At 49.1% G+C, this 19,929-nt stretch overlaps 1 protein-coding gene across 1 annotated transcript in view; it reads left to right on the top strand.

Moving 5' to 3' along the window:
• PGM2L1 (phosphoglucomutase 2 like 1) overlaps positions 1–19,929 on the top strand; it is a 148,223-nt gene that overhangs the window by 98,765 nt on the left and 29,529 nt on the right. Inside the window, 3 exon segments of the mRNA XM_033948576.1 lie at positions 6,535–6,549; positions 6,551–6,596; positions 6,599–6,628. Coding sequence (XP_033804467.1) covers positions 6,535–6,549; positions 6,551–6,596; positions 6,599–6,628 — 91 coding nt within the window.

The raw sequence follows: 19,929 nt of genomic DNA, 5'->3' as shown, positions 1-19,929 counted from the left end.
GCCAACTCACTTTATTCCCTCCCATACAAAAAATATATGATAAATAAACCTATATCATCTGCACACCTTCTCAAAAGTGTGCAGAGGGATAGACAATATTCTTCAAATCTGGACATAAACATACCATAGATGGTGCCAATGTGGCACCCATTGCTGTTCCCCATATCTGCAAATAAAATTTGTCCAGAAATTGAATCAAAAACTCCACCTTCCCATATGAATAATTCTTATGAAATATTAGTATACAATGCTGTTATGTCCATAGTAACTAAATAAATGAATTTATCTTCTGGAAACTTGATCAAAGCCAATTTATTGATCAGGTCAGTGGAATCCCTATGTAAGACTTATCCCCTGTTTTACTAAGGTGCGCTATGCTATGCATTTTTGCATGCATTTAGCACACATTAAATCTACTCGCGCGCTAAATGCTAACGCGTCCATAGACTTAACATGCACGCGTTAGCAGTTAGCGCGTGGTTAGCGTGCGCTTATATTTAGCATGCACTAAAACGCTTAGCGCACCTTAGTAAAAGGAGCCCTCAATTTTAGGTATTAATATATTTAAATATCCCAAATACTTAAATAATGGTTCCAATAGAGACCCTATTCCTGCCACAATTTGGCGGTCTGGAGGTCTTTATGGATCTTTGGAACAAAGTATATACAAGGTCTTTTTTTTTTTCCCATTATTTTTTATTTTCAAATTTTACATAAAGTGTACAAAATATTAAAATACAATTGATAAATACATAGGTCTAACTAGATACTTCTGATTTAAAAATCTCAATTCTTTAGCTGATAGGATCCCCTTTTTCTTCTGCACTGAACAACACTGACTCAATTTCTTTCTGAAAACTGGGGGTTGGATCTCTTTCCAATTCTACATAGGTATTAATATCTGACAATTGTTGTAGGGCTTCCTGTTCATAGTCCCCTTGATCTAAAACAACTATAGCTCCCTCCTTATCTGCTGTTTTTATTACAGTAGACTCTCAGGGATTGATCGATGCCAGATAAATGTAATTTCTGGTTGCTTGAGAGTTACTATTAAAAATGAGTCTAACTAATATTTTACCCCATACTATGCCATACCATAAACTGTTCCAGACAAACTACCAGACATGTAGTAGGCAAAGTGTGGGCGTACTCAGGTGTGGCTTACCAAGTTTACACTTAAATTTACAAAGGAAATTGATTTTATTTTCATTTTTATTTAAAGTATTACAGTATTTCTTTTTTTTTTTTCTTCTGGTTGCTTGAGAGTTCTGGCAGTAAGACCAGTGGTGCAAGTTTCTTTGCCGCAGTGGCATATGCATATAATGAGGAAGCTCTAGTGTTTTCTTTCTCTCTTTCGGGCCAGGAAGATCGGCATGTTCCACTGGGCAGAAACGCATCTTCTGTCTTTCTCAGCAGCCTAAGGGCTTGGAGTTGACAGTGTTACATCAGTCTTCCTCGGCTGACAGTTCCTGATCTCAGAACCATGGTCCCTCTCGCAGGAAGCGTTCTTTCTGATCTTGCAAGAGCTGGGATTTGCCCCAGAGGGTCTTGTTGGCTTCGGTAGAGATCTCAAAGGCCGGATGCCTTTTTTTTGGGTTGACGACCAACGAGGACGTTTGGGCCAGCTCCCTTTTCATCAATATCTTCTCAGTCAGGGACTGGTGTCCATGGAGAACCCATGGCATTTTGATCTTACGGCATGGCTCTTGAGCACTCAGCCTTTGATGATGCACAGTTATTCGGAGGTAGTTATCTCGACTCCTTTGCGCTCGAAGTAACCCTCTCCTATGGTTGCTTCTGCAAAAGTCTAGAAGGCTTTTCCACAGTGGGGTACTAGGAATTAGGTGGAGCCTGAGAAAGTTCCCAGTTCAGTAGTCCTGACTTTCCTTCAGTAGGGTTTTAGATAAAATTCTGGCAGTAGCCTCCTGAAAGTTCAGGTTGCAGGCCTTTTGTGTATTAGAGTGCAGAGAGGCACTAGTTCGCTTTACTGTTCTTCCAAATCTGTCCAGGTGTGTGTGTGTGTGTGTGTGTGTGTGTGGGGGGGTTTCATCAGCGTCCTCCATTGCGTCTTTCTTTCCCTTCGTGGAATCTTACCATCGTTTTGTAGGGCCTTGGTGAGGCTACTTTTGAACCACTATAGGATGAATTTCTTCTAGACCTAACGATCAAGATGTTTTTTTTCTGGTCACCATTGTCTTAGCATGGTTTATTTTGGAGTTTTATGCTCTTTTGTGCAGGGAACCTTTTCTCTGTATTACAGATGCAGGTGTTTTTCCTCAGTACTGTACCTTCCTTCTTGCCAACAGTTGTCTCGATCTTTCATGTCAACCAGGAGGTTAGGTTGCCTGTTTTTCATCTAACAGGTTCAGAGCGCAGAGATCAGATCTTATGCAAATTGGATGTCCAGAGGGTCTTGCTCCATTATTTGGAGAAGACTAATGAGTTCAGGCTGTCTGATCTCCTTTTTGTTCTAAAGGTTGTGCCTCACCGTGGTAGACTGACGTCCAAGTCCTCTATTGCGTGATGGCCATTTCTGTGACTGACTTTGTCTGTGGTATGCAGCTACTGTTTTTTGCTTAAAGCTCTCTTGATAAGTGTGGCTGCTTCATGGGTGGAGTCTCTCGATTCATCCTGATGAACTTTGCAGAACAGCTACTTTGTCCTCTCTTCATATTTTTACCTGGTTTTACCGAGTGGTTGTGACAGCACATTCTGATGCCGTTTTTTGGGACCTCAGGTTTGAGGGCGGGCTCTTCTGTCCCTCCCTAGCTAATGTGACTTTGGTACATCACCTAGCGTATGGAATCTGTAAGGGAAGTAACAGAATGGAAGATTAGATTTATACCTTCAATAATCTTTCTGTTAGTGCCTGGAGGATTTCATATGACCCGACCTCAGTTGTTTGGAGTAGCCTGGTTCTTTTTGCCTCGGTTGCTCTCATTACAGGCTTGAAGATTTTCCAGCCAGCTGCCAGATCCTGTGGGGAGTTTCTGCAAGTATGCACATTACCGAAGGCCTTTCTTGGGGTGCACACTTCAAGTTAGTACTACAGTGGTGCCTCGCATAACGGACGCCTCGCACAGCGAACGCTGCGCACAACGAACTTTATGTCTTGATTCGTACAACGAACTTCGTTTCACACAACGAAGTCGCCCCGAGCTGCATCCTTCCGCGCAGGCACTGCGCTTAACTGCCCTCTCTCCGCCTGGCTCCCTCTTGCCCCCCGACTCCCAACACGATCGGGGCAAGAGGGAGCTCAAGCCCTCTTGCCCCCCCGACTCCCCGACACGATCGGGGCAAGAGGAGCCCAAGCCCTCTTGCCCCCCCCGACTCCCCGACAACGATCGGGCCTGAGAGGGAGCCCAAGTCCTCCTGGCCACGGCGACCCCTAACCCCACCCTGCACTACATTACGGGCAGGAGGGATCCCAGGCCCTCCTGCCCTCGACGCAAACCCCCCCCCTCCCCCCAACGACCGCCCCCCCAAGAACCTCCGACCGCCCCCCAGCCGACCCGCGACCCCCCTGGCCGACCCCCACGACACCCCCAACCCCCTTCCCCGTACCTTTCTGTAGTTGGCCGGACAGACAGGAGCCAAACCCGCCTGTCCGGCAGGCAGCCAACGACGGAATGAGGCCGGATTGGCCCATCCGTCCCAAAGCTCCGCCTACTGGTGGGGCCTAAGGCGCCTGGGCCAATCAGAATAGGCCCGGGAGCCTTAGGTCCCTCCTGGGGGCGGGGCCTGAGGCACATGGGCCCCAACCCGGACCATGTGCCTCAGGCCCTGCCCCAGGAGGGACCTAAGGCTCCCGGGCCTATTCTGATTGGCCCAGGCGCCTTAGGCCCCACCAGTAGGCGGAAGCTTTGGACGGATGGGCCAATCCGGCCTCATTCCGTCGTTGGCTGCCTGCCGGACAGGCGGGTTTGGCTCTCCGATCTGTCCGGCCAACTACAGAAAGGATACGGGGAAGGGGGTTGGGGGTGTCGTGGGGGCTCGGCCAGGGGGGTCGCGGGTCGGCTGGGGGGGCGGTCGGAGGTTCTTGGGGGGGGGCGGTTGTTGGGGGGGGGGGGGGTTTGCGTCGAGGGCAGGAGGGCCTGGGATCCCTCCTGCCCGTAATGTAGTGCAGGGTGGGGTTAGGGGGTCGCCGTGGCCAGGAGGACTTGGGCTCCCTCCTGGCCCGATATTGTCGGGGAGTTGGGGAATCGGCGGGGCAAGAGGGCTTGGGCTCCCTCTTGCCCCGATCGTGTCGGGGAGTCGGGGGGGCAAGAGGGCTTGAGGCTCCCTCTTGCCCCGATCGTGTTGGGGAGTCGGGGGGGCCAAGAGGGCTTGGGCTCCCTCTTGCCCCGATCGTGTCGGGGAGTCGGGGGGGGCAAGAGGGCTTGGGCTCCCTCTTGCCCCGATCGTGTCGGGGAGTCGGGGGGCAAGAGGGCTTGGGCTCCCTCTTGCCCCCGATCGTGTCGGGGAGTCGGGGTGGGGGGGGCAAGAGGGCTTGGGCTCCCTCTTGCCCCGATCAGTGTCGGGGAGTCGGGGGGGCATGAGGGCCTTTGGGCTCCCTCTTGCCCCGATCGTGTCGGGGAGTCGGGGGGCAAGAGGGCTTGGGCTCCCTCTTGCCCCGATCGTGTCGGGGGTGCCAGGGACCACACGGAGTCACCCACCGTACCACCCGATTCGGGTAAGCGCAGGTATCGGTGGGTGGCTTATTTGCGGGGGGGTGCCTTATTTTACATTTTTTTCTAAAAAAGGGGGGGCTGTCTTATTTGATGGCCCTGCCTTATCATCGGGGAAACACGGTAGAAAAAAAAAAAATGAACAGTTAAGTCCCAGTTTTTTGCCGCTGAGACTCTGCCCTCTCTCACTGTAAAATTAGACTCTACTTAGTCTGTCTTTAAATTAAAAAATGTGTGTTGTTTTAAAAAACAATTATGTTTTTAGATGTATCTAAATAAAAATAATAACCAAAATTTATCTTTTTTTATGTCATCTTAGCATATTTTATGCTGCAGAACGAATTATTTTTTTTTTACATGTATTCTTATGGGAAAACGCGTTTCACATAACGAACGTTTCGCATAACAAACTTGCTCCTGGAACCAATTAAGTTCGTTGTGTGAGGCACCACTGTACATTGTTTCTTAATGTTTTTTCTGAGTTGCCTTTGTGCCTGTTACTTGTTAATACTTTGCAGAGCAAACCAGTTCATGAATTACTTCTGTTGATGGGGATTCTCCCTTTTACTCCCTTGTCATGGATTTGTTTAGGTATATTGCTTGGCTTTGGGACTTAACTGGATTTATTTACCAGCTCTCAGGCTAAGGGGTTGGAGCATGTGCTCAGAAAAGTTGTGGATTTCTGCAATACCTGGACTGCAGGTTGGGATTGAAAACCTAGCATATGGAATTCTCCAGGGACTAATAGAAAGAAGATTATCGAAGGTATAAACTAATCTTCCATAACACAATTTTGGACATAGGTAAGACTCAAACAGGGGTTGAATTGATAAAGTTTGAAAATTATGAACAGTAGCACCAGTTATCATTCATCCCCTGTCCATTAGTTTATCTCTGAAGAAGATAGGCCCAGACTCAGAGTGAATAAGCATTCCTCTTGCCTCTACCATAAAGTTTATGGAGGGGTCATGGGTGTGGGATTCTGCTAGACCATCATGGACCAGTGGTAACTAGGGGTTCGGGCTCAAGGATCTGCTGAGCCACAAGGTTATCCTCCTACTTTTTTTTTGAGCAGGGGAGGCTCAGAAGGGGACTACTGGAGATTTTGTAGGTTTTTTTGGAGGGAGGCTTGCAGAAGGGGCTGTGGCATGCTTCTTGGTTTTTGAGTTTCCTGTTGGTGCTTGAACTAGTTAGCACAGAGTAATTGTAATGAGCAACAAATTACTGCTGTGACATGGCATGAATTTGCATTCTCATTACTCTGAGCTTGCTGCGCTGGATTTGTGGTAGTTCCTTCTACTGTGAATCTTGACCATCCCCCTGTCGTTCTTATAATAAAAAAGTCTGTTTAAAGTGGGTACAATTCTAATTCTGTGCTGCTTATTTTATCTGCAGTCAGTAGGCCCCCTTCTCCCTCCCCAAATAGAACCCTTCTAGAAAAACAATGTTCTTTCTATGCTCCAGCTCCCCCTCCTGCCTAAAATAAAGTAGCTCACCTAGAAACCTAGTCACCTGTTAATATTGCCAAGGAAACTTAGTCTGAATTCTGATCAAAGCATGTGATGGTAAATTTTAGAGACTCTTTGCTTTAGATTTCTTTTGTAATGATGAATTATGAAAGGTGCACAATGGATAGTAGTTGGGGTTGAAGCCTTGATAATTGGCACAGACTTCTCTGACTATATCAGCTCCTTTTTGTTTTGAGCATTTGACTTAGCTGATAGTCCAGAATGGTTTCATTAAAGAGGATTGTTAAGTGGAAATAGTATGTACATTATTATTGCTCTGTGTTGCCATAAATCATGTGCAAGTAATCAAAATGAGACAAGATACTCCAAATATGGTGATTTTTTAATGTATATTTCAGGAAACTCTGCCAGGTTTTTAAATGGATTGGAAATCGTGTAAAAGAGCTCCAGGATAATGGAAAGATGTCCTCTTTGCATTTGAGGAGTCCATTGGTATGCGTATAATAATTTTGTCTATATAGTGGTACAAGATAAGTTGTACCTAGCTCCATTGGATTGCATGTTTAGCTTCTTTAGCACTCTCCAGACCAGTAGAGGTTAACTTTACGAATGGGTATATATCTAATCATGACCAGCAGGTGGAGACTGAAAACAAAACTTTGGGACAGTATATCCTAGCCCCCTCCTCTCTATTTCCCTCAGTCTTCTTTCAGTCTCCAGCAGGTGTTGAGTGATCTGTACCCATCTCCCTTAGTAGGGCTGTTGGAATTTGTTTAGGGGGTTTATTGTCCCTGTTTTTAGCCGGACAGAGCTTGGGCGGACTCTGTTTGGGGGTTCGTCCGACCTCGGGGGTGTCAAACCCGGCGGGTCACGAGCGGGGTCCCTCCCCCCACTTCTTCCACCTCCCCACATTTTTTTAGAGGAGCCTCAGCAGTAAGCCTTGCCCCCTAAATCAAGCAAGGCATATTGCTTCGAGAGCCTGTGGAGTCTGTTCTGTAAAAAAAAAAAAAAAAATCCTGAGGTAGTGCTGGTCTGGAGGGTTGTATCCCTTTAAGAAAACTGTATTTTACTGTATTTTTTCATGTAACCAGCACTTTTTTATAGCTAGGTCGCGTATGGAGCAATTGTGCCCTTCTCCGGGGGAGTAGGCCACAATTTTAGTCCAGCCGCGAGGCACTCGCGGCCGGCCTGAACTCGGCGGTTTGGGTCGGTGAGGTGGTGGAGCTCCGTCGGCAGCGGCTGCAGGCGCCCAGAGCTCCCCGCCGATGGTGCCTCGCGAGTCGGCTTGGAGCAGTGGGGAAGCCCGGTCTTCCACAACCGCCCACGGAGGGATTCCCCGAAGGATTCCCTCTCAGCTGATTTTTTGACAGCTGATGCCGGCTTGCCTGCTTTAGCGGCTGAGACTATTCAGGTTTCTCAGCCGCTTCAGGCTATGGAGGGAGCTTTTTTGGCGGGAAAACCGCCATCTTCTCTGTCTGGCCCCTCCATTTTGTCTTCCACCTCAGGTGACCTTCCCCCTGTTTTGACTATGCAGGGGCAAGGTTCTGCTGGGTCCCCTGCTGTGGCAGGGAGTCCCTTGGGACCCTCGGGGGATTTTTCTCCTGAATTTTTCTTTTCTTTATGCAGAGCCTATTTTCAGGCGGCTGGGGGTCCCGGTTGCGCCCAGGGGGTTTCGGGGGGTGGGTTTTCCTCCGCGCTCCCTGCGGCTTTGCCTCTTTCGTCTGGCGTGACGTCCCCTCCGCCGCCTCCCTTGTCCAAGCGTCCGCGGGTGTCGTGGGACGAGAATTTGTGGTCGGAGGAACGGGTCGGTCTGGAGGAGGACCTGGACCCTTCTGAGGAGTTCCAGGACTCTCTGGAGGGGACGGAAGCTGGCGGCGGGTTGTCGGATTTCCCGTTCTCCAGTGACGAGGCGTCCATGGTGCGCCTTTTTCAGAAAGATGAGCTGCCTGACCTTATTCAGCAGGTTTCTTCGGTTTTGCGTTTTGAGGACGCGCCGCCGGAGACTCCGCGTGTGGGGGACCCCCTGTTACGGGGGATCCGTTCCGTTTCCCGCTCTTTTCCTATGCATCAGGATATTCGGGATATTATTCTGGAGCAGTGGAAAACGCCGGAGGCGCCGTTTCGGCTGGCGCGCAGCATGGCTCGCCTGTATCCCATTCCTGAAGGGGATCGGGCTACGTTAGCTTCGCCAGTCGTGGATGCGGTGGTCTCGGCAATTTCCAAGCGGCATACCGTGCCTGTTGAGGGCGGTTCTGCCTTGCGGGACCCTGAGGAGCGCAAATTGGAGAGCATCCTTAAGCAAAATTTTCAGGTCTCTGCCTTTGGGGTCCAGGCGGCTATTTGTGGGGGACTGGTCGCTCGCGCCGTGTTTCGGTGGGCGGAGCGGGTCTTGGATCGAGAGTCTGACGACTGGTCTCTGGTGGATCAGGAGGTTGCGAAGATTGAGATGGCGGCCTCATTCCTCTCAGATGCTCTATATGACTTGGTGCGGATATCGGCTAAGTCTATGGCTTTTGGCGTGGCCGCAAGGCGTGTGTTGTGGCTGCGCGCTTGGGCGGCGGATGCTGCGTCCAAAGCTAAGCTTACTAAATTTCCCTTTCGGGGGTCATTTTTGTTTGGAGAGGACTTGGATAAGTTGATTCAGACTCTGTCGGACTCGAAAGTTCCCCGTCTGCCGGAGGACCGTGCCCGCCCGGCGTCTCGGGGGGGTGCGGCCCGGGGGCGTTTGCGGGATTTTCGCAAGTATCGCCCTGGGCGTGGGGCTGCTTCTTTCCAGTCTCCGGGATTTTCCCGGGGTCGGTTCTTCCAGCGCATGCAGCCCTTTCGGGGGGCCCGTCGGGGGGCAGGGAATCCCTCCGCCGGTTCCCCCGCTTCCCGTCCTGCACAATGACGCCTTGCCGGCGCCCCCTTTGGTTCCGGTGGGGGCTCGGCTGCGCGAATTTTTCCCCAAATGGGCCGAGATCACGTCCGATCAGTGGGTCCTGGAGGTGGTGCGGGACGGTTATGCCCTGGAGTTCGCCCGCTCTCTGCCGGATTTTTTCCTCGCTTCTCCGTGTCAGACTCCGGGGAAGACGCAGGCTTTTCGCCAGACCCTTCAGCGCTTGCTAGATCTCAGGGCAGTTGTTCCGGTGCCCCCTCCGGAGTGGGGCACGGGCAGGTACTCCATTTACTTTGTGGTGCCCAAAAAGGAGGGGACTTTTCGGCCCATCCTCGATTTAAAAGGGGTCAACAGGGCTCTCAAGATTCCCTCTTTCCGTATGGAAACTCTGCGGTCGGTCATTCTGGCGGTTCAGCCGAGGGAGTTTCTCACTTCTCTCGATCTGACGGAGGCCTACTTGCATGTTCCCATTCGGGCCTCTCATCAGCGTTTCCTGCGCTTTGCGATCTTGGGTCGGCACTTTCAGTTCTGTGCGCTTCCCTTTGGGCTGGCCACGGCTCCTCGGACGTTCACCAAGGTGATGGTGGTCGTCGCGGCAGCCTTGCGGTCGGAGGGTATCCTGGTACACCCCTACCTGGACGACTGGTTAATTCGGGCAAAGTCGTTGCAGGAAAGCTCCCGGGTTACTGCTCGGGTGGTGGAGTTTCTCCGGTCGCTGGGCTGGGTGGTCAACCTTTCCAAGAGTCGGTTGGTCCCGGCTCAGCGTCTGGAGTACCTAGGGGTGCTGTTCGACACCTCCTTGGGGAAGGTCTTCCTCCCAGAGGGCCGGGTGAGCAAATTGCAATCTCAGCTTCGCCTGCTTTTGGCGTCCCGGTGTCCTCGGGCGTGAGATTTCCTCCAGGTCTTGGGGTCGATGGCGGCGTCCCTGGACGTGGTGAGGTGGGCGCGGGCCCACATGCGTCCTCTCCAGTATGCTCTGCTCCGGAGGTGGTCTCCCCAGAGGCACGGGATGGATGTTCCGGTTCCCCTGCGAGACTTGGCGCGCTGCAGTCTGCGTTGGTGGCTCCAGACCCCTCACCTAGTTCAGGGGGTGGGTCTGGATCTCCCGCAGTGGACGGTGCTCCTGACGGATGCGAGTCTCCTCGGTTGGGGGGCTCAGTGTTTGGGTCACTCAGCTCAGGGCACCTGGTCCGCGGAGGAGGCCGCCTGGTCGATCAACGTGTTGGAGACCAGAGCGGTCCGTCTGGCGCTGTTGGCTTTCCACTCCCTGTTGCTGGGCAAGTCGGTCAGAGTGCTGTCGGACAATGCCACGGCGGTGGCTTATGTCAATCGTCAGGGGGGCACCAAGAGCACTCAGGTGGCGCAGGAGGCGGCTCTGCTCATGGTTTGGGCGGAATCCCATCTGCTGGACCTCTCGGCCTCTCATATAGCCGGGGTAGAAAATGTTCAGGCAGACTTCCTCAGTCGTCACTTCCTAGATCCAGGAGAGTGGTGTCTCGGCGCCGAGGCGTTTCAGTTGATAGTGCAGGCTTGGGGGCAGCCCCTGATGGACCTGATGGCCACGGGTGGCAACGCCAAAGTGCCCCGCTTCTTCAGTCGTCGCAGGGACGGTCTGGCCGAGGGTCTGGATGCTCTGGTCCAGCAGTGGCCAATGGAGGGGCTGTTGTATGTGTTCCCTCCTTGGCCGCTGGTGGGCAGGGTGCTTCTTCGCATTGTTCACCATCCGGGTTTGGTGGTGCTGGTGGCGCCGGATTGGCCTCGCCGTCCGTGGTATGCGGATCTGGTGAGGCACCTGGTAGCGGATCCTCTTCCTCTGCCTCTCTCGGACGACCGTCTGATGCAGGGTCCCATTCCCATGTTCGACCCGTCTCCCTTCTGTCTTACGGCGTGGCTCTTGAAAGGGGTCGCCTTAGCAAGAAGGGATATTCAGACAAGGTGATCTCTACACTGTTGGGGTCCCGGAGGCTTTCTACCTCTCGGGCTTATGTGCGGGTTTGGCGTCTCTTTGAGGAATGGTGTCGGGCGCGGGGAGTGACCTCTTTTCGCGCTTCTCTGCCTAACATTCTGGAGTTCTTGCAGGATGGCCTGGATAGAGGCCTGGCTTGGTCTTCTCTCCGGGTTCATCTTGCGGCCCTGTCGGCTTTTCGAGGGTTGGTGTCAGGTCAGCGTTTATCGGCTCTTCCTGATGTGATTCGGTTTTTGCGGGCGGCCAAGTTGCTTAGGCCTCCCCTACGGCCCTCGGTTCCCTCTTGGGATCTTAATCTGGTTCTCTCTGTTTTGGGGCGTCCGCCTTTCGAGCCCTTGGATGACTGTTCTTTGAAGGACCTTACTTTGAAGGCGGTCTTTTTGGTGGCCATTACTTCTGCTAGGCGTGTTTCTGAGCTGCAGGCTTTCTCTTGTAGGGCTCCCTTCTTGGAGTTTTCTAGGGAGCGGGTCGTTCTTGCGGCCTGTTCCTTCCTTTCTGCCGAAGGTTGTTTCTCCTTTTCATGTCAATCAATCGGTGGTTCTCCCGGTCTTGGGTGGTCGGGAGGGCTCTTCTGAGCAACGGCAGCTGCGCAAGTTGGATGTCGGTCGGGTCCTTCGCTCTTATGTGCAGCGGACCCAGGAATTCCGGAAGTCCGATCATCTCTTTGTCCTCCTGGCGGGTCCTCGTCGGGGAGCTGGCGCTTCTAAGGCTACTATTGCGCGCTGGATCAAGGAGACGATTGCTTCCGCTTATCTTCTGAAACAGCAGCCTGTTCCGGAGTTTCTCAAGGCTCATTCCACTCGGGGTCAGGCGGCTTCTTGGGCTGAGTCGTCGCTCGTGCCTCCAGTGGATATTTGTAAGGCTGCGGTTTGGTCCTCCTTGCATTCCTTTGTTCGTCATTATCGGGTTGATGTGCAGGCGCGTCGGGACGCGGTGTTCGGTGAGCGTGTACTGGTATCGGCCCTTCGGGGGTCCCGCCCGTGAGAGGGACTGCTTTGGTACGTCCCATTCGTAAAGTTAACCTCTACTGGTCTGGAGAGTGCTAAAGAAGGAGAAATTAGGTTCTTACCTGCTAATTTACTTTCTTTTAGCTTCTCCAGACCAGTAGAGGTCCCCACCCTGTCTGTTGTTGTTGTTGTTGGGGCTGTTGCGCGGGCAGTTTTTGGTTTTTGCTGCGGGTTCTAGTATTTTTCTAGGGCCGGGGAGAAGTGAAGAACAGCGGCTGTGGCTCGGCTGGCTTAGCTGGCGAGCTGTGGGGACATTCTTCCTTCGGGAATTTCTCCTCTGCATTTTCCAACAGCATTTTGGGTATGTTATTTGTTACTCCTTTCGGAGTATTGTTTTTTCTCTCTGTTGTTTTCCAGTTCTTGGTTCTGCTTGGCTATTCGGCAGACTGAGGGAAATAGAGAGGAGGGGCTAGGATATACTGTCCCAAAGTTTTGTTTTCAGTCTCCACCTGCTGGTCATGATTAGATATATACCCATTCGTAAAGTTAACCTCTACTGGTCTGGAGAAGCTAAAAGAAAGTAAATTAGCAGGTAAGAACCTAATTTCTCCTTTACACTTTGTCTTCATTTCCTTTATAACCTGCAGAACTAGCAAGTCTATTCAATGTGTCTAAAATATTCATAATTAATGTTCTAATGTGATAGGGATAGTATGCTGAACCATAGGGTTGTCCATGCCTGCTTGCAAGCATTCTGCAGAAAATGTCAATCACAGTTTTTCAGCTCCTCCTCATTCTCCCTGGCCTCTGCTGACCCCTTCAGTTATTCCTTCTGCAGGCATGCATTAAGGTTTCTGATCTACTTTCTTTATTATTTTTTGGTGTGTTTGTTTTTTTACGGCGGTTTGTGTGGTTTTTTTCCCCAAGGCTCCAAAGCCTGCTTTGCCTGCTTAGAGCGGAGGAGATTTTAGTCTGCAGCTGGCCGGTGTATCCTTAAGGGGCCTAGGCAGCTAGCCTGCTGAACATTTGTGGAGCTCAGTTACTTACCTTCAGAACTTGCTCCATTCCTTGACTTGGTCAGGAGCTTGAGCACAGGTTGTTATCCATCAATAGCATCCCAGGGGCTCTCACAGTGCCAGCTGCAGTTTCACCTCTTCCCCCTTTTATCTGCATCTGTTGTGACCCCGGGGTGTAGAGGATCAGTCTGACTAAGGTCCAACTGGCAGCCCGAAGATCTCGTGACAGCTGACCTGATAATATAAGTCAGAGAATCCCTCCAGCTACACTTTCAAGGAGTTGAAGCAAGCTGAAGCACCATTTCACCAGCACAGGGTTTGTGAGTACAGGCTGTAACCACCTATGAGGAAAATCAGGGGAGGGGGGGATCAAAAAAACTTTTTTGACTGTTTATATTGCTAGGTTTGTTCCTCCTCCTCTAAAATCCTATTTTTTGTTTTTGGTCAGTCCTTAAGTGTTTTTAAGGCATTTTATTGTGCCAAAACTCTGCTGCTGTGGCCATCTTGGATTTCCTGATATATATATATATATATATATATATATATATATATATATATTTTTTGTAGGGGGGAGAGGGGGTATCCTCAGTACTACGTGCAGGCTCATCTCTTCTATCCTAGACTTTGGGGACTGCTTAGATATGTCCCTATGGTTCAGCATACCATCTGTATTGCACTGGAAAAAGAGATTAGGTTCTTACCTTGATAATATCTTTTCCAATAGTTAGGGATGGGTATGCTGAACCCTCCCCTTCAAAAAAATCATTTGATGTGTCTGCTTTCTGTTTCAAGCTTAATGATCAGCTATATAGCTAAGATTTTTTTCAGTCAGACTATGGGATTATGAGGAGTTCTGTGTATATTTAAAAGGGAGGAATGGTTGAGTTCCATAAATGTTCAGGCTGTTCTTGTGTAACTTGTTTTTTTCTTGCATTCCTTTTTCCTCTTAGAGGTTTGTTAATGTTTTAACTACATTATTGTTCATTCAGTGATTGTTTTAAATTCATCTGAGCAGATCAGATACTTGGTTTCGGGGGGGTTCCCTATACCACTCTTTCTTCTGTCATCTCCTGTAGGGCTGTTGCCAGCTTTGGTATGAACTGAAGGGGGCAACAGAGACCGGGGAGAAGGAGGAGGAGCTGAAAAGCTGTGATTGACATCTTCTGCAGAATGTTCATGAGCAGGCATGGACAAACCCTACTGTTCAGCTTACCATCCCTATCTACTGGAAAAGATATTAAGGTAAGAACCTAAGGTATAGGAATTTGTGGCCAAATTTTCTGGTGGTGGCCATCTTGGATTTTATCTATCTTTTTTCAACTTCTCTTTTTCTACCTCATTACCCATTGATTTTTGCAATAAATTGTCAGGGATGGACTCCTCAACCACCAATCAGATTAAGTCATGCGTGGATTGTGCTGCACTTACGGCGGAGGAGAATCTATTTCCCGCATGCCATGGCACGTGCAAGGAAGGGGGGCATGAGCTTTGGACTTTACCTCCTCCAGGTCTTCTAAGGCTGGGGAACCGATGTGGGTCTAGGAAATGGGCAGAAAATACTGCCTTGTACCTGTTTTTGGTGGAGATGCAAAACATAAGCTCACTGAGTCCGGAGACCCCTTGCAAGTGTTTGGAGTCTGTCAGGAGCCATCATTGACCCCAGTGTGTGGATTTTCCCTATAATTTGTTCAGCTCATGTGGTGAGTATACCTTATGGGTTCGGCTCATTCAACGCAGCCGGTGGGTGCTCCACAAGCTTCGAAGCCAGTGTATTCCTTTGCAGCGGTCACTGCCTAGGTTCTCAGTGGCCAAATTCCTAAGAACCCAGACTGCCTTAGTTAGGCACATTGATACTATGCTGATTTTATTACCAGATGCTGCTTCCTCCCTGGATGACACAGATGACATAGGCATCTGAGCCAATTAGGGCCATGATGAATCTGAGAGGGGGATGCCTGCCATTTTGGACTGGCGGGCCTTGGAGCAGGAGGGACAGAGCATCTCTCCTACTCTCAACTTCTCACAAAGCTATGGGGTGGGGAGGTTTTGGGGGAGCATCTGGCGGCAGAAAGGAATGGGCATTCCTTCTGCATTTATTTTTTTTTGTGGGGGTAGAGTGGGTAGGGGATGGTTTGGGGGTGCTTGGTGCCGGAGGGGAGGGAGCCTCCATTGGCAGGAGAGAGTGGACATCCCTCATGCCAATTCTCTCGCATTGGGGGAGGGATTACCATGATAGGGAGAGAGTGGTTATCTCTCCTGCTGATTTTTGTGGGGGAGTTTATTAATTTCAGGGGTAAGACACATAAGCGACTGGTCTTGACCATTCGCTTTTTTCAGATCACTAAGTGTTTGTTTTTTTTATGTGTATCTCAAAGTGATGTTAGAGCATCAGTTGCTGAGCTGGTTTACATGGCATTTAATATTAACGACCTTATTTGCATGGCCAGATCGGAGAATGAGCGATTGTGCAGAAAACTACGTGGTGACCCATTTTCTGTATCGGGTCAGCAAATGAGATAGTCACTAAACTAGTCAAAACTGGTTTAGCGACAATCATTAGACAATTGCTGACTTTAGTGCATCTAGGTCTGGGTCTGTGTATCAACAATGGGATTCAATATTGATTTGTTGCTGGCAAGCTTTTTCCAGATGAAGTAGCTCCTTTTAGAGGTATTGAATACTTTCATGTGTCTTCATTGCACTGGTACTATGCTTAGATAAAATTTCATAGCTAGTCAATTTTAACAAATACATAAAAACTTCATATGTACCGCTGACCACTGTAGGTTTAGAGACAGAAAAATTTGAAAACTTGATACTATATTTTATCCTAGGACAAGAAGACAGCATATTCTCACATATGGGTGACATCGATCCATGGAGCCTGGTACAGACAATATAAAAAGTGGACTGTCACTTTAAGTTTTAAGAAGCTTTGCGACTGCCCTCACTGCATATGTGCAACTGCCTTCCTGCCCAGTGAGGCTCGCGGTACTTCAGTTCTTCGTTTTCCACGGAACAAAGAAGTCTCTTTTTGACTGGACTCTGTTCAGTTTGCATTGCCTTCCCATTTCACGTTTCTTTTTTATAGTTTCTAACTTTTGTTTATATAGTTTTCTATTCTAAGCTTTTTCTTAAAAAAAAAAAAAATAAAATAAATAATAATAATAAAAAAAATATTTGTTTCTTTTGCCCAGCCTCAGGCTTCGGTCTTTTAAACATTTCCATGGGTGTAATAGTCAATACTTTTGGGAAAATTAATAATCCTAAGGTTACATTTTCTGGTAGCATTTTCAAACATTTCACATTTAAAATGCAAGTTCCCGTTTGTGTCTTCAAAGTTTTTAGTCTGGTTTCATAGTCCAAAGGCTTGTTTTCCAGACTAGATATTCTGTTCTTTATCTCCACATGTTCTAATAGTACAGCTGTACACCGATTAGAAAGTTGCTGGATTTGGCTACCCAAAGAGGACTGTAAGCTAGCTATTGCCACCCATATCATCTCCATAGTGAAGACTCTAGGTCTCTATGCTCTATGCTAGATCCACACTGAATTCCCCTGTAACGCCAGTACCTAGAGCTGCTGCTGCTAAAGAAATCTGCATACAGACCACTTCCTCCTGACTTGCATCCAAGTCCTCCACCGACAATGCTGGCTTAATCTCCTGGCACCGCTCAGGAGATTCCCAGCTCTGGCCATGCGTCAAGGGAGCGTCTCAGGTGTGCTCAGCGACCAACGCTGATTCCATAGCCACAGGACACTTCGGTGGGCTCCGCTCTTCTGGAGATAAGGTGGCGCCCTCATTGGAATGTTCGCCTAAGTCTGTGTGCCTCCTCCCGCCGAGGATTCATCCGGATTCTATATTCAGGGGGTATGTTGCACGTAAGCGTCCATCGGCCCATTAAGCAGTGCAGGTTCTTCTGGGAAAACCAGGACTTTAGATTTACGTTTCACCATGAATTGGGGAAGGCAGAAAAGGATATTCTCTCCCTTCTGTCCAGCGGCACCCCTTCCCTGCTCCCCCTGTTCAGCAGTAGCCCTTCTCCCCCCCTGTCCAGTATTACCCTTTCCTTGCTCCTCCTGTCCAGCAGTAGCCCTTCTCCCTTGCTTTTACCTCCCCCCCTGTCTAGTAGTACCCTTTCCCTGCTCCCCCTGTCCAGCAGTAGCCCTTCTCCCTTGCTTTTACCTCCCCCCCTGTCCAGTAGTACCCTTTCCCTGCTCCCCCTGTCCAGCAGTAGCCCTTCTCCCTTGCTTTTACCTCCCTCCCTGTCCAGTAGTACCCTTTCCCTGCTCCCCCTGTCCAGCAGTAGCCCTTCTCACTTGCTTTTACCTCCCCCCCTGTCCAGTAATACCCTTTCCCTGCTCCCCCTGTCCAGCAGTAGCCCTTCTCCCTTGCTTTTACCTCCCCCATGTCCAGTAGTACCCTTTCCCTGCTCCCCCTGTCCAGCAGTAGCCCTTCTCCCTTGCTTTTACCTCCCCCCCGTCCAGTAATACCCTTTCCCTGCTCCCCCTGTCCAGCAGTAGCCCTTCTCCCTTTTACCTAACCATATTCATGATAATAATAATAATAACTTAATTTTTGTATACCGCAATACCACAAACAGTTCAGAGCGGTTTACAGATCCCATTTCCCCTTTACCTTATCTATTTCCGTCTGGCGCTGGTGGGATTTGGGCTCCGGGGGAGCTGACTTCTGCATCGGTTGCTGACGCACTCTGGCGCGGGGCCTCTACTGGGCCGCGAGGAGCTGGTTTGTCCACACTGCATCTGTGGAGCTCGGTGTCCGGGCCGCAGGAGGTGTAGGTTGTGTTTGGGAGCCGACAGGATAGCGCCGTGACTCCCTTAGTCCCTTGCCGCCCTCCCACCCTTCCCGCGGTCCCGTTGACACATTTAAATTTCCTAGGTTGGATGTTATTTTTGGGTTTGAGGGTGCAGGAGCGGCTCGTGAGAAGAGCCGTCGTAGTGTCTTTTGAGTTGAAAATAAACTTCGGGCTGTAGGGCATTATTTCCGGACTGTGTGAGGTGGAGAGCAGGCAGGCCACTGCCACAGCTAGGCGCACATGCGCACTCTTACCTGCAAGAGACCTACGGCTCACGGAAAATGGGAGCACGCAGGTAAGAGTGCGCTTTTGTGGCTTAGAGTTTTATTATATTAGATACCCTTTTTTCTGTCCTCCTTCAATCACAGCTTGCCATTTTATTCTAGACAATATTCTTCTCATCTAGCAATGGCTCACTCTCCTAGATGGAATGGACCAGTCCCTCTGCGTTTTCTCCACTTCCCTCTCATTATCAATTTGCTAATTCAGCTTCAGCAGGAATCAAGCTCCATGCTTCTTGTAGCTCCTGGTGGGCTGGACAGCCGTGGTTCTTATTTCTGTTTCAGCCATGGTCACCGATCTTTCTCTCAAGAGTCGAAGGTCTGTTTTACATCTTGCTGCCTTTCAGGATGACCTTAACAGACACTGTTTTTTTCTCATCCTACCAGACTCTCTTAGCTGCATTCAGAAACCTTCTATACAGTAGCGCTGTGAGAAGTGGTTGAGATGTTTTTCACTATTCTAGGCTCTTTATTTTATCAGCTTTTATCCTAATTTATATCTTCTTTCTGGGGGGAAAAATTTTTCTACCCCTCTCCCATTCAGCTCTTTGTCTCACTTCAGTCAGAGTTCGCTTTAGGGTTATAAGTACTTTCCATGTTCAGGTCAACAAACTGCTCATCCTGTGATGTCCTACTTTGTAACAGGTTTTGTCAACTCCCACCGATCTACAGTGGTTTGGGATCTTCAACTTGTTTTCACCAAGCTGTTGGACCCTTCTTTTAATAATAATAATTTTATTTTTCTATACCGCCAACACCCAAAGAGTTATAGGCGGTTCACAGAATAAAAAGGACTGAACATTCCAGTGATGATACAAAGCACACGGAAAGGCAGTACAATATTTCAATAATGAAAAATACAGTATTAAATTATAACATAGTCATCAATCAAGTAACAATTTTTTTGAACAAATAGGTCTTAACCAGTTTTCTAAAGGTACAATAAGATGCAGATTGTTGAATCAGATCGTCTAACCATACTTGAATTTTACCTGCTTGATAAGCCAATGATCGATCAAAATACTTTTTATAATGGCAATTTTTGGGATTAGGAAAAGTGAATAAATCAGTACGCCGAGTAGACCTAGTCGAATAGTATAATTCAAAATGAGAGAAGAGAGATACCATGTACAGTTCTTTAACCATGATAAGGTAGTTTTTCTGTACCCCTCCTTATTCTGGACAGCAGAGGACATGGAATTAGAAAATGACACGGGGACAAATTTTTCCCCATCTCCGCGGGGACTCTCTTTCCCGTCCCTGCTAGTTCTTTTCCTGTCCCTGCCCCTGCCCTATTCCTGCAAGCTCCATCCTCATCTGCACAAGTCTCAGACACTTTAATATCATAAGTGTTTGAGGCTTGTACAGTTAAGGCAGAGCTTATAGGAATGGAGCAGGGACAGGGATAGTAGCAAAACCCATGGGGACGGGACAGGGAAATTGAGTTCCTGCGGAGACAGGGACAATTTTGTCCCTGTGTCATTCTCTACACGGAATGTCATATACATTTCATCATTGTGCTTCTACTTTTCTCTCTAGTCTAAAGCCTCATTCTCACCCTGGAGAAATGGCTCTTCATACCTTGGATTACAAACAAGCCTTGGCTTTTCTCTTACAAGGAGCTAAGTCATACAGAACCTCTTCTTACCTGTTCATCCCCTTTGTTCCTTACACATTAGCTCAGTCTATTCCTAGAGATCTATTTATACATACTTTGCAGTCTATTTTTCTTTTGACATGTTTCGGCTGTACTGCAACTAGGAGGATCTCTGATAGCACGTAAGGTAGCAGCTGTTGTGGTTTAAATTGCATTCTTATGTTCTACACCATGGGGCAAGATCTGCAATGAAGCTACTTGGCCCTCAGTTTACACGTTCATACCTCT

The sequence above is a fragment of the Geotrypetes seraphini genome, chromosome 6 (assembly GCF_902459505.1).
Source record: "Geotrypetes seraphini chromosome 6, aGeoSer1.1, whole genome shotgun sequence".
NCBI classification, from domain to species: domain Eukaryota; kingdom Metazoa; phylum Chordata; class Amphibia; order Gymnophiona; family Dermophiidae; genus Geotrypetes; species Geotrypetes seraphini.
Note: the sequence above shows the minus strand (reverse complement) of the source record. Positions and strands in the feature narration are given on the sequence as shown.